This window comes from Yarrowia lipolytica, chromosome 1E (assembly GCF_001761485.1).
Source record: "Yarrowia lipolytica chromosome 1E, complete sequence".
Lineage (NCBI taxonomy): Eukaryota > Fungi > Ascomycota > Dipodascomycetes > Dipodascales > Yarrowia > Yarrowia lipolytica.
In genome coordinates this window covers 1,388,008-1,400,758 of record NC_090774.1, presented here as the reverse complement: position 1 = coordinate 1,400,758, position 12,751 = coordinate 1,388,008, and the positions used below count along the sequence as shown (strand labels likewise).

Here is a 12,751-nt window from a genome sequence, read left to right as displayed (position 1 = left end):
CGGGGATGGGGTCGTGTGACCGGGACGAAAATAGTGGTAAATGTAGACCAAGCGGCCCAAACAGACCCCTGGAACTCCGCCCCCATCCCCAGTCGACTCCGCCCCCATCTATATTTGTCATCCCTTCTTCTGGCCCTTCCTCTTCCTCCCAACTTAGTCAGCAAGTTACTTACACGTACGAGTGTACTGGTACTACAATAGGAACCGAGACCGCAGCGCATATTACCTTTAGAGACCACTTGGAGGGAAAAACCACGCATGGAGTCCATCAGATATGAGCAGCTGTCGCTGACGGAAGACGAGATCCGCGCGTACAGCCGGTGGTACACAGATTTGCTGCTGCGCAAGGGCAAAGAGAGCATTGTTGTCGGCGATGTGCTGACGTTTGTGGACAATTTCGGCGTCAAGGACGAGGACAAGCAAAAGGTGAGTCAGACGGAGGGACAGCAGACATTGCCATCATATTACAGTGATTCTAACACAGATTCTCAATGCATGTGGCCAGCACCTGGTCAATCTGGACCCTGGCCAGTTCTACGGCTTTCTACGACTGGTGAGCCATGCGCTCAATGGCAGCAATGTGTCTGCGGCCATGATCTACCAGCCAGCTCCTCTGTTGCGGCCCAAATCGATTCTCAGCCGCAAGCGCAAAAACTCGGAGCCCGAGCTCGCCGTCACCCCCACAGGCACCCCGCTGGACATCAACTCCTTCACCAGTCTACTGTTGACCGGAGATAGACGCAAAAAGAGCAAGAAGAAGGTGCAGTTCACTAGCGAGCCTCCGCAGGTGACTGCTGCGGCCGGCCGGACGCTGGAGGAGCTCATGCGACAGCGCCAGAGCGGTTCGGCCCCTGTCTATTCGCAGAGCATGTCGGATTTGTTGGATGATGATACGGCCCAAGAGGATGAACCCAAGCCTCTGGAACGCCAGCAGACGGGGCCTCCACCTCGAACGTCATTCATGGCATATATGCACCAGACTGAGCAGGATCTTCAAGCTGAAGTTCAACCTCAGTCTCAGCAACAGCAGTCGCAGCCTCCACCTCCTCCTCAGCAGCATCAGCAGCCACCACCTCCGGTGACTGTGACTGCTCCGATCCAACAAGCCCCTCCTCCGAACCCTTCGACTGGTGAGGACGACGAAAACGAGGTCATTGAGGCTCTGGAGGACAGTGGGTTCAAGAACGTCAAGGTGGACAGTGTGCTGCACCACGGCAAACCCCAGGTGGGACCTCCTCCCATCACCTTTGGAAGCACTTACGGAGAAACGCCCGGCGATGCTTTCAGAAACATTCTGCAGAGCCAGGCGACCGGATCTCCTGCTCCTGGAGGATCTCCTGCTCCAGGAGACGCATTCAGAGATGCTCTGGTGTCTCAGGCCACGGGCAACAACAACAGCAACAACAGCAACAACAGCAACAATACTAATAACAATCTGCAGCCCTCTAACACAGGCTCGTCGTTTAAGCCTACCTTGGGCCGACAGGCTACAGGAGCTCCTTCCACGTCGTTTGCAGGATACATGTCGTACGGCGACGGATCAGCCAACTCGTCGTATTCGCCTTCGCCGGCATCCACTCCGCAGCCTCAGACTCAATCCCAGCCATCTGCAGCCGCTACAAACTACTCTGGTCTGTCTGGCGTGTTTTCCACCCCGCACACCCAACAAGCATATGGCCAGCAACAGCAGCAGCAGCAGCAACAATACCAACCACATCAGTACCATCAACAGCAACAGCAACAGCAGCAACAGCAGTCACAACAGCAGCAGCATAATATGAACTCGGTCTACAATCTCATGGTGCCCGGAGTGTCGCGTTCACAGAGCGTGTCTCCCACACCCACCTCATTTGGAAACGGCGGTGGATACAATGCTGTAGGAGGCCGACGGGTGCCTCCGCCTCCTCCGCCGCCCCGAAACAAGTCTGCATCTCCCCAGCCACCGCCCGTGTCATTTCAGCGAGAGGCTCCCGTTCCGCCTCCGCCAAGACGAGGGTCTACGGCGTTGCATTCTGCGCCCCCGCAGACTTCCTTCAACGGCAACGGGTATTCGAGCCAGACGAGCCCCGATCTTCTGGCTGACCTGCGGGCGCTTCAGGACGAGGTGGACAAGCTGAGTGGCGCCAACCGGTGAGCAAAAGGTGGCATAAAAGGACATTGATAGAGTATAGTAATAGAGCAAGGAAGTGATGTGATGTAGATGAGATGTATGTAGCGATGCGGGAACGGGTGGTGCTGGTGCGAGCACCTGCTGATAGACGTGCCATAAGCGACATGTGGTCATTTGATATTTTTCTCTCCACTGTGTTTCAAGTGCTGTTTTCAGGCACTTTTCTGTTGCACTATGCTTCTTCGTGCCTTTACTCATAATTAACGCAAGATTAAAGCACGCAGGTCCGGCTATTGTAAGTGAAAAAAATCAAAAAAAAGGGGACGGTACGTTATCGGTTGAGACAAGGTGAAACGCTGAAGTTGAAGACCCCTGCTTTGCTGAGACGATCAGTTGCGCTTGCCATCTCGGGGTGACTGTAGCCTTCCAATATAGATCTTTTAGATAAAAACAAATGTACAATGTACAAGTAACATGTGAGAGGGTGTATCCTATGATGGTGCTGTGCTGTAAGAATGGCACTACAAGTAGCAAATGAATACAACTACACAACTATACAAGAACACTGTAACTATGGGCTTGTGTGTATTGAGTCGCACTGCAGCTCCTTGGGCTCCAACTGCTTCTCCACAGTGGATATGTATGGAAGCCGTCTGTCTATCAGTGAGGATCAGAGCAACTTTCAGGGGCTCAGCAGAGAGCAATTGTCAGTGGTATTATGCTGTATGGTTAGAGGGGGTAGCTACTTGTAGGTGCTGTAGGTGCGATTTGGCGGCGGTTGTGCTCGGAATATATCTTTGTGTACTTTACGAGCACGCAGATCCAATGTTACACAGACTGGTAGAGACTCCACGGCCCTCATCGGCACATGACACATGACATTGTCACCTCGTTCCAGCATTCCGTGCTTCAAATGTCCGCTACTTGGTGCTACGGTAAGTTGCTCATCGCGCCCTGACACTGTTGCACATGTTATGGTGCGTTTAGGGTTGGGTTTGTCTGGGAGCTAAACAGGTGAGGGGCAGAATTATTGGGGTGTTTGAGCAGGAATACTGCAATTATGAGTCGAAATATCTGATATTAAACGGCTTAGTATCCATTTCAGACGTTTTTTGCGTCAAAATCCGCCCCGAAATGCCCTGATATATCCCTCCACAACCCCGCTGCTCCAAACTCAAGGTTCCTCCCACACACAAGGGTGCAGAAGTAAACAATACAAAGGCCGTCTTGGGTCTGAAATAGTCGGGAAAAAACATGGACTGTAGGCTCTCAGGCCGAGCTGAAACCAGGCGGTTTGGGCGCATGCTGGCCATTAATAGACTTGCACAATCATGTCCAGGATATATAGTAGGCTCACAAGGCTGATATCTCCGTAACGTCTCTCACGATAACAGCCTTGCCGTGTTCATCGCCGGTATTACACTCAAGTCTGACGATATACACCCTGACTTCCAGTCACACCATCCCGGATCACACCACTTGTGCACTCATTTCCGACAAAAGCCCGTCTCGTCCGCCAAAAGTGCGCCTACTTGTAGCTCAGCTCATTCTTCAAGGCCCTTGCTCTAACCACCATTCTCCATACCTGCCCGCGGCCAATCACCCCATTCTGCCCAGCCTGCATAAAAACTGTATACAGTGGAAGCAAACAGGCACACTAGCGGAATTCTTCTGAGGCACTAACAGGACCGAAAACCGTCTCTATTCCGGGCTAATTGCTCTCCAAGCCCCTCTAGCTGCGCAACGGTCGCCGAATCCGACCCCTCCCGGCTCCAGAACCACCACCCTACTTGCCAAACCAACAGTGTCTTTCATTCCGCTGCAACAATCCAACCTAGTCTGAAATACAGCTGAAAGTTGAAATAACAAACAGACCAGACGCGCGCCCCGTGCATACCACACATATCAACAAAAAATAAAACGCTCCTGGGACCATACTCTGTGTCTGTCCAGCTGACCCTACCCGCTTTGATTGTCTGCCGCCTCTAGGTTCGTCCGCTAATCAGCTCAGCTGCGTTTCTGTGCATAGATCTCTGGTCATTCGCAACTGCATATACACCTAGACCTTCTCAGCCGGGACTCTCTTCATTCCGTTCCCCACTCACCACCTCTCATTGCGACCTCTCCAATACACACTCGACAGCTCCCGCTCGCCACAATAACGAGTCATACCGACCTAGTCGTCCGACATATCTCACCGACCTATACACTCCTTATACGCACACATATCTCCCACAACCCCCCTCACTCCTTACACAACACTCATTCCCTACCCACCGACAGACACGGACGACGACAAGTTTATTGCCCACAACAATGACAGGACTATTCTCATTTCTATGGCCGTCTTCAACGACCCCAGCCATCACCATTCCTACATACTACCAGGGCGACAACGAGGACCACATTGACCTGCAAATCAAGTCTCTCACCTTCATGTACAAGCGTTGCAATCGCCAGATCCACACTCCGTTCCGCAGAGACTCGTCGGAAGACATGACCAAGGACGTCAAAGAGTGTCTGATGCGCCACAAGCTCAACAAAAAGCGGTCGCATCAGGTGCTTCCAACAGCTCTCAGCAGCGAGAAGAATAATCTGCGACCATCACGGTCCGAGGAGGACTTTACAGGCATGACTGCCAGCGAGGTGGAAAAACTCGACATCATGTACAACCGCAGCGAGTTTGAGCGCCAGCTGTTCAACGACCAACACAGAATCACCATTGACTGGGCCAAAAACAAGTTTCGAAGCGTCTGTATTCTGACCGCCATGCCTGCCCATTCGTCCACTCTTCCAGTTATCGACAAGCTCAACAACTGCAAGTTCACTCTGCTCCGAGCCGACGCCACCGACGAAGAGTACATCCGCACCCTGGCCGACTCAGATCTCTACCGGGAACACAACATTGCTCGAAACACCCGAATGCGGTTTGCGAGAGACTGCATCGACCGCACTCGGGACGCCAAACAGCCCAGCTCCGCTAACTTCACCAAGGATGAGCGTGCCCTCATCATCCGCACCTTTCTGCAGAAGCTGGCAGTCGAAGTCCAGGTCCAGAGACTGTACCGAGGAGCGTTCAGAGAACGACTGCGAGAAAAGGAGAAGGAGTCGACCAAGGGAACTCTCAAGCTGCACAAGTCTGCCTCTAAGGAAAATTTCAAGGACTTTGTCACCTCGTCTTCTAGAGACAGTCTCAGAGACACCATCTTCCAGCTTGAAGAGTCTTCAGCTATTCCCAACGCCGCTCCCCGACCCTCTACACCCCGATCACCTAAACTCGAGGTGCGATCTCTTAACATCCCCACTCACACCCCGTCGCTCAAGGGAAAGAAGTCTCACGCTGAGCTGTTTCTGCTCATGTCTCCAGAGAAGCAAAAGTCGTACTTTGACCCTCCTCTGAGTCCCCCCAAGCAGCAGTCATCTCCCAGTCCCAACAGCTCGCCCACCCGGTCTCCTCGACGGCAGTACAACACTCCGAACCTGCCCATCACCAACAGCGGCACCTCTTCTTCGTCTAACCGGCTCAAGAAGAAGGCCAGCACCATGAGCCTTGGCAGCGGCTGCGGTGCGCCTCACATCCCTCCTCCTCCTACATACGCTCCTTCTACCTCTCCCGAATCTGCCAATTCCATCAATTCGTGCGTCTCCACCGCGACGTCCACAACCTCCATCAGTTCTCGCACCACAGCCGTCTCCGAGGCCACTCTGAGCGAAGATACTAACCGCGAGCTGCTCGCCCAGGCTCGTATTGCCGTGCGGTCGCGTCTGGAGAGCGAAAAGATGCGAATTTTCGGCCCTTAACATGCATTATTTATACAATAGATTAGATCAGTTCTTTACTTACTATGACTTGGTGAGTGCAAGTACCAGCAGTACATTCATATGCTCAGAAGAGTCGCACCCTGTACGTAGTTGTACCACAAGCTCACCATGATACAGCTCTGTATCCATAACCGCCTTGAAGTCTACAATGTGTCACCCCATAGACTGTATGTTATAGCCGACTAATTATTCCCATGCTAAATATAGTCTACCAGATGGTCCATATTTTTTTTGGTGCCCAGATTATTATCTACAGCGGGAAACTCTACAGTCCCCGTAGTAAATATTTTCTACAGTATGAGAAGGGCATGCGGGACAGTCAGAAGACATGTGAAACTGCTGCACTGCAGTCTGAGATCTTATCAATCTGATCAACAGTACATTTCCACTTGTACCGTTACTGGTACTTGTACAACAAAGAGGGTTGCTTCCATAGGCATCACTACTTGTACCATGTGTACATATACTGTATCCCCCCAACTCAAGGTGAAACATCTAATCCATCTATACATAAATAATCAAGGCCGAGAACCACGTCTACCTCCATACAGCTTCTGTTGCTTGATGCTCTTGGGAGTGCCGAGATCCTGCATCTCCAGGTCGTTGAGGTCTCGCCGACCTTTGGACGGAATGGGCCGGAACGAGTTGGACAAGAAGGAGAACAGAGACGGCTTGTGGTAGTTGTCAAACCCACCCTCCATTTCATCAGGGTCTTCGTTCACCTCAGATCGAACCCGGGTCTTCTGCAGAGTGATGGCAGGGAAATCTTCTTCGTCAAACAGCTGATTTTTGGTTCGTGACAGAGGCACGTAGGCCATGTTATGCCCAAACCAGGTGTTTGTGGGTCTATATTCGCCAAACAGACGTTTGAACAGACCAGCTCGATTGCCTCCCTCGTTGCCCAGTTTCTGGTACCGCGAAGTCTGTCGTCCTCCTCCAGAAGCGTTGGGGTCGGATCCCTCTTCGTCGGCCTCAGCGTCAGAGTCCTCAAAGTGAGGGTACTGCTCGTTGAAGGTAGCGTCGGTTTCTCGTCGCTCGGCTATCTGGGCAGCCTCCTGTTCCTGTTCTCCTTGAGATCGAGCTCGCTCGGCGTTCTCCTGCTTAATCTTCCAACGGAGAGCTCGCAGACGCAAAATCACCTGGTCCTCGTTGTCTCTAGCCAGACCAGAGAGGTTACCAGCAATGGTGATGGCCCAAAGAGGCAGGTAGACGAGAAATACAGGCAAAACGACGCTGGAAGACGGGTAGAAAGGGGAGACGGTCTTGTCGTTGACCACCATGACGGTCACCTGGTAGATTTCCGTCAGCAGATTCATGAACACCATGAAGGGAAGAACTAGAGGCACCTGGGGCACCTGGTAGTACGTGATAGTGACTCTGAGCGAGTTTACTAGCTGGATGAAGGCAAACACCTCGCAGATGCCGCCAATGACCCACCGAACATCCAGATCAAAGAACGTGTTGTAATCCAGATGCTTGCTCCAGTTCCGCAGCACCATCATGAACATTGCGAAGAAGCAGCTCACGTAGAAGACGATGGGAGGGATGATTCGGGCCTTGGATTTGAGGTCTGTCTGGTCAATTGCATAGGGGTCTTGTTCCAGCAGTTTTCGTTCTTCGAAGAAACCCCATCTTCGAATGAACTCCCACGAGACCATGAGTCCCAGAACAGGGCAGACAGACAGAAACACGCCGTACATACCCGCAGCAGTGCCCTGGATGTAGTTTCGGTCAATATCAACAGCAAAGAAGCCGGTGAGGATCAGCATGAGTCCCAGGACCAGGAGCAGGAACCAGGGCAGTCTTCGGCCTCGAATCCAGCCAGGTTCGGCCGTTTTGGTTTTGCTAGGCCGTCCGCCCTGGCTCATGAGCTCCTCGGCCTTGGGCTCGTGCATGAAGTTCATTCCATGCTTTCTCAGGTTGAAGAAGGTGACAAGTGTGGCAGCGGCGATTCCCACGCTCAGCATGACGCCCAGGTAGCCCTTGTTTCCCATCGAGTAGTAGGGAGAGTCGCAGGTGGTTCCATTGATGGCATATGTGTCCAGATACTCAATGTGCACAAAGGTGGGGATGTGGTCCCCGAAACTGAGCCAGCACTGGGGTCCGTTCGTGAGAGTGCCGTTTTCAATGTCCACGTGCAGGTTGAGTTTTTCCATGATGGCGGGGTCGTAGTCGGTGTAGACCGGACCGTCCATTCCGGATCCAGGTGGTCGTCCCATAGTGCGGTATGTGTCTGTGGAGGGTGTGGATGATGAGACTACTTTTTTGTTCACCGGTCCAAGACGCGTACTTTAGGCTTCCACCTGTTGCGTCATTAAATTTAGCGCGCATACTTGGGCCCAGCGTAATCTCGCATGATCTGGGGAAGGGAGAAGAAATACGGGCACCCGACAGGGAGGGCCTGAGACGCCCCGCAAGCAGACTCCATGACCGACACAAAAACACGCCCCGCAACAAACACACTCATACACAAATAACACATGCCATGATTGCTACATGAACAGGGTTAGCTCCTTGATCCAAACTTATCCAGACCTCGGGACCCTTTCCAGCACTACAGTTTAAGGGTAGACTTTCGGCAAGGCCAGAATAGGGAGCCTGAGACAGCCAGACTGGGATAAACGTTTGCCAGAGGATATGTGCTCGTATCAACATGTGTACCTACAGTATGTACATACGAGTACATGGAAATGCGGTCGTCTTAGCCCCTTTTTCATCGTACTTGTATATAAAGACGGTTCGTTTACAGTTGTAAGGATTAGTTGTTGGGCTGCAGCCATGCATTATCTATTCGATCTGTTTGCTGTCCTCTCGTCTGTGTGGAAAAATCGAGACAAAGACCAATCGGGCTTGTCATAACTTCATATTCCCACCGCTATGATCTGTGCTGTGTCCACACTGGCAGTGGTAAAGGTGTCCCGTTTACCCTACCTCCAAACCTCCCAAACCAGTCTGACAATTACCAACCCTAACCTTTTGCCAAAGTATAAACTTCGCGGTGACACCCATCTTTCTTCTTGTCACATCACCGACCCTCAACATATCGACCGTAATACACTTTTGACGACACGAGATTGTAGTTTAGCTCGACCCATATCTTTCGGCACCTTCGAAGATCCACTCGCTCATGCCCTATAGCGGACTGGATTCAAAAGGGTGCCCAGAAAAACGTGAACGACCCATAGGAACCGGATTTTACTGGGGGACCCGTTAGCCCTGCAACTCGCTTGATTTCTAGTCAAGGGTAATGCTAGGGCTTACATTCTTTCAAATAGTTATTTAGTGTGTGCAAGTTCTGCGAAGAGAAACAAACTAGAACTTGCACACGATTTCATTCGAGAAGAACCTCTCTCTGATGGATGTTGACCCATCAGACTGTGATCAGACATCTGTTGTGTCTGAGTGTCTGAATGTCGACAACATGTATACCATGTCTCCATTGCCAACCGACCATGTCTTTGCCAACCGACCAACCGACCATGCCCTTGCCAACCGATCACGCCTTTGCCAACCGACTTGTCTCCAACCGGCAATGACTACTCACCCTTCAAGTCATCTCTTGAGGCACTTGTTGCCATACTGTACTGTTTTCCGAGTATTAACCAGTACTTGAACAGGACGTACTCCTTCAGTATGTACTGTACTTGCTCAAGTATCTCCGTCCAACGCTGAGTGCACCATCTGTAGTGAGCCTACAGGGAAGTTGTTGGCCTATATATACACGATTTTTTTCCATTTTTTTCCATTTTTCCATTTGTGGCCGAGTGCACCGCATATTATTATCTGACCAGTCAGAGATCATCGAATTACCAGAGCCAACGACATATATATCTGCGGTGATCCCAGACCACCCGTGAAACAGTGTCTTGTTACTTGGCCGATATTGGGAGTGAAATTTGGCGTGTCTTAGATCACTTCCTTCCAGTCAGTATGACAGCCAACTTTACGTCTTGGGAGAGTGTGAAAATAAAAAAATAAAACAAAAAAATAAAAAAAATCATGGAGTGGGTGAAACTTTTCGGCTCTCCAACCTGTGAATTAGAGCGGAAATTACAGTTGGAAAAAAAAAAAAAGATGAACATGATGATTGGCGTAAAAATGGAGCCGCCAATACTGCTTTATAGGACCAAATGACAACATAGAACAACGGAAACCGCAATAAGAACTCACCACGCCCTCTTTACCCAGTCATTGACACAGACCCCAACTCCATCTGCAGCTCTCCACACTTCCCCACATGCGAATCACGCTAACGTCTTTTCTCGCCCACAGCTCTCCGCACATGTGCCGATCAAGATCGGAACAAGTAGGAACGAAAACAGACGGAGGAACGGTATGTTTCGGTCACGTGACGGAAAAAGGGGCGGAAAACCGGCGACTCAGCTCGATTGTCATTTTCAGCAGCGCGCCTTCGGGCACATCACGTGACCATGGTCTCCAGCCACGGCAATTTTACTCGCGGGCGGTTGGCGGTCCAAAAAAGAAAAAGAAAGTCCGACTTGTGCCTGGGAAACATGTGGAGCAGGGTGTCGGTCGGCATTAGGCAAGGGGTTATAGGAGGGCCTTTTGGTATAAATGCGACACAAACAGGCTCGGGACACAAATACAAATGTATATATATCCTCCCAAGACACTCTCTCAGGTTTCTTGTTACATCCCTTTATGGTATATACCATGTACAACACCCGCTATTCGTACCCCAGATTCCCCCGAAAGTTTGCCGAGCCGACCGATACCCGACAAGGTTCGGAACAGGGCCGACGCAACCAGGGAGCTAAAGGACGGGTGTTCTGGGGAGACAGTGCATACACGTTACCGTTAGTGGGTTATACTTATATACCTCGGTCCTTCTCTTTCTGCCATCCACGTCACATATCCTCCCCACACACACACAATGCGACTCACTCTGCCCCGACTTAACGCCGCCTACATTGTAGGAGCCGCCCGAACTCCTGTCGGCAAGTTCAACGGAGCCCTCAAGTCCGTGTCTGCCATTGACCTCGGTATCACCGCTGCCAAGGCCGCTGTCCAGCGATCCAAGGTCCCCGCCGACCAGATTGACGAGTTTCTGTTTGGCCAGGTGCTGACCGCCAACTCCGGCCAGGCCCCCGCCCGACAGGTGGTTATCAAGGGTGGTTTCCCCGAGTCCGTCGAGGCCACCACCATCAACAAGGTGTGCTCTTCCGGCCTCAAGACCGTGGCTCTGGCTGCCCAGGCCATCAAGGCCGGCGACCGAAACGTTATCGTGGCCGGTGGAATGGAGTCCATGTCCAACACCCCCTACTACTCCGGTCGAGGTCTTGTTTTCGGCAACCAGAAGCTCGAGGACTCCATCGTCAAGGACGGTCTCTGGGACCCCTACAACAACATCCACATGGGCAACTGCTGCGAGAACACCAACAAGCGAGACGGCATCACCCGAGAGCAGCAGGACGAGTACGCCATCGAGTCCTACCGACGGGCCAACGAGTCCATCAAGAACGGCGCCTTCAAGGACGAGATTGTCCCCGTTGAGATCAAGACCCGAAAGGGCACCGTGACTGTCTCCGAGGACGAGGAGCCCAAGGGAGCCAACGCCGAGAAGCTCAAGGGCCTCAAGCCTGTCTTTGACAAGCAGGGCTCCGTCACTGCCGGTAACGCCTCCCCCATCAACGATGGTGCTTCTGCCGTTGTCGTTGCCTCTGGCACCAAGGCCAAGGAGCTCGGTACCCCCGTGCTCGCCAAGATTGTCTCTTACGCAGACGCCGCCACCGCCCCCATTGACTTTACCATTGCTCCCTCTCTGGCCATTCCCGCCGCCCTCAAGAAGGCTGGCCTTACCAAGGACGACATTGCCCTCTGGGAGATCAACGAGGCCTTCTCCGGTGTCGCTCTCGCCAACCTCATGCGACTCGGAATTGACAAGTCCAAGGTCAACGTCAAGGGTGGAGCTGTTGCTCTCGGCCACCCCATTGGTGCCTCCGGTAACCGAATCTTTGTGACTTTGGTCAACGCCCTCAAGGAGGGCGAGTACGGAGTTGCCGCCATCTGCAACGGTGGAGGAGCTTCCACCGCCATCGTCATCAAGAAGGTCTCTTCTGTCGAGTAGTTAGTATATAGATGATTTATGATTTATGTTTGGAGCAAACTCGGACAGAGCAGAGGGCCTGGAGAGTGTGAGAGAGACGAATGCGTAGTGAAATACTGCCACAATAGGATATTGTAGTAGTATTAGGTGACAATTGCTGTATGGAGAAGTTATGAGGCGATTGCAGTACATACCGGTCAAAAGAGACCTCGCCTTCATTCTGCCTGCGATCATTTGGGTTTCTCCGCTACACTAGTCTCAGAGCAGTGATACAAATGGGGCACATTTTTGTAAGTGACGAGTGACATGTTAAGATGCCATTGGATTCTTCCGACTCTCAGCTTGATTTCTGTATCATAATTTTCACGAAATATTTCTTATTCATTCACAGGGTGCATGGATAATTAGTTCTTAGAGCTTGGTCGGCAAATTCTACACATTTGGCCTTAGAACGCGACAAATTAATTGTCCCCATACCCAACCTTAATAGACATTAAGTTTCGAAATTTTGATGTAAAATCATATAAATTCGACATAACTCTGTCATATTTTGTGAGACAGAACAGGCTGAAACTTGTAGTTTTTGCAATTACAAGTACTTGGTTCGGTGTCAGTCCTTTGCGTTCGCCATGAGCGTGAGTACGACACAAATCCCACAAAGACTCGGGCATGATACAGTTCCTGTTCCACATCTATGTGATCCACCATAGCAATGGCACTGAGTTGTTCTAGCTAAAGTATTCATTATTAAA

General features: G+C 51.5%; 4 protein-coding genes across 4 annotated transcripts; 3 read left to right on the top strand and 1 right to left on the bottom strand.

Moving 5' to 3' along the window:
• Positions 1 to 258: 258 nt before the first annotated feature.
• Positions 259 to 2,134, top strand: YALI1_E14003g (uncharacterized protein; the record flags this gene model as incomplete). Its single annotated transcript, XM_503811.4, has 2 exons — positions 259 to 426; positions 485 to 2,134. 2 exons carry the CDS (start codon positions 259 to 261, stop codon positions 2,132 to 2,134), a joined length of 1,818 nt encoding a protein of 605 aa, XP_503811.3.
• Positions 2,135 to 4,426: 2,292 nt separating this feature from the next.
• YALI1_E13963g (uncharacterized protein) lies at positions 4,427 to 5,911 on the top strand (the record flags this gene model as incomplete). The annotated part of the gene is made up of 1 exon (XM_503810.1): positions 4,427 to 5,911. The coding sequence occupies one exon, from the start codon at positions 4,427 to 4,429 to the stop codon at positions 5,909 to 5,911; it is 1,485 nt and encodes a 494-aa protein (XP_503810.1).
• A 539-nt stretch (positions 5,912 to 6,450) lies between these two features.
• On the bottom strand, positions 6,451 to 8,151 carry YALI1_E13926g (uncharacterized protein; the record flags this gene model as incomplete). Its single annotated transcript, XM_503809.3, has 1 exon — positions 6,451 to 8,151. One exon carries the CDS (start codon positions 8,149 to 8,151, stop codon positions 6,451 to 6,453), a length of 1,701 nt encoding a protein of 566 aa, XP_503809.3.
• Positions 8,152 to 10,826: 2,675 nt separating this feature from the next.
• YALI1_E13899g (uncharacterized protein) lies at positions 10,827 to 12,020 on the top strand (the record flags this gene model as incomplete). Its single annotated transcript, XM_503808.3, has 1 exon — positions 10,827 to 12,020. One exon carries the CDS (start codon positions 10,827 to 10,829, stop codon positions 12,018 to 12,020), a length of 1,194 nt encoding a protein of 397 aa, XP_503808.1.
• Between the last annotated feature and the right edge of the window lie 731 nt (positions 12,021 to 12,751).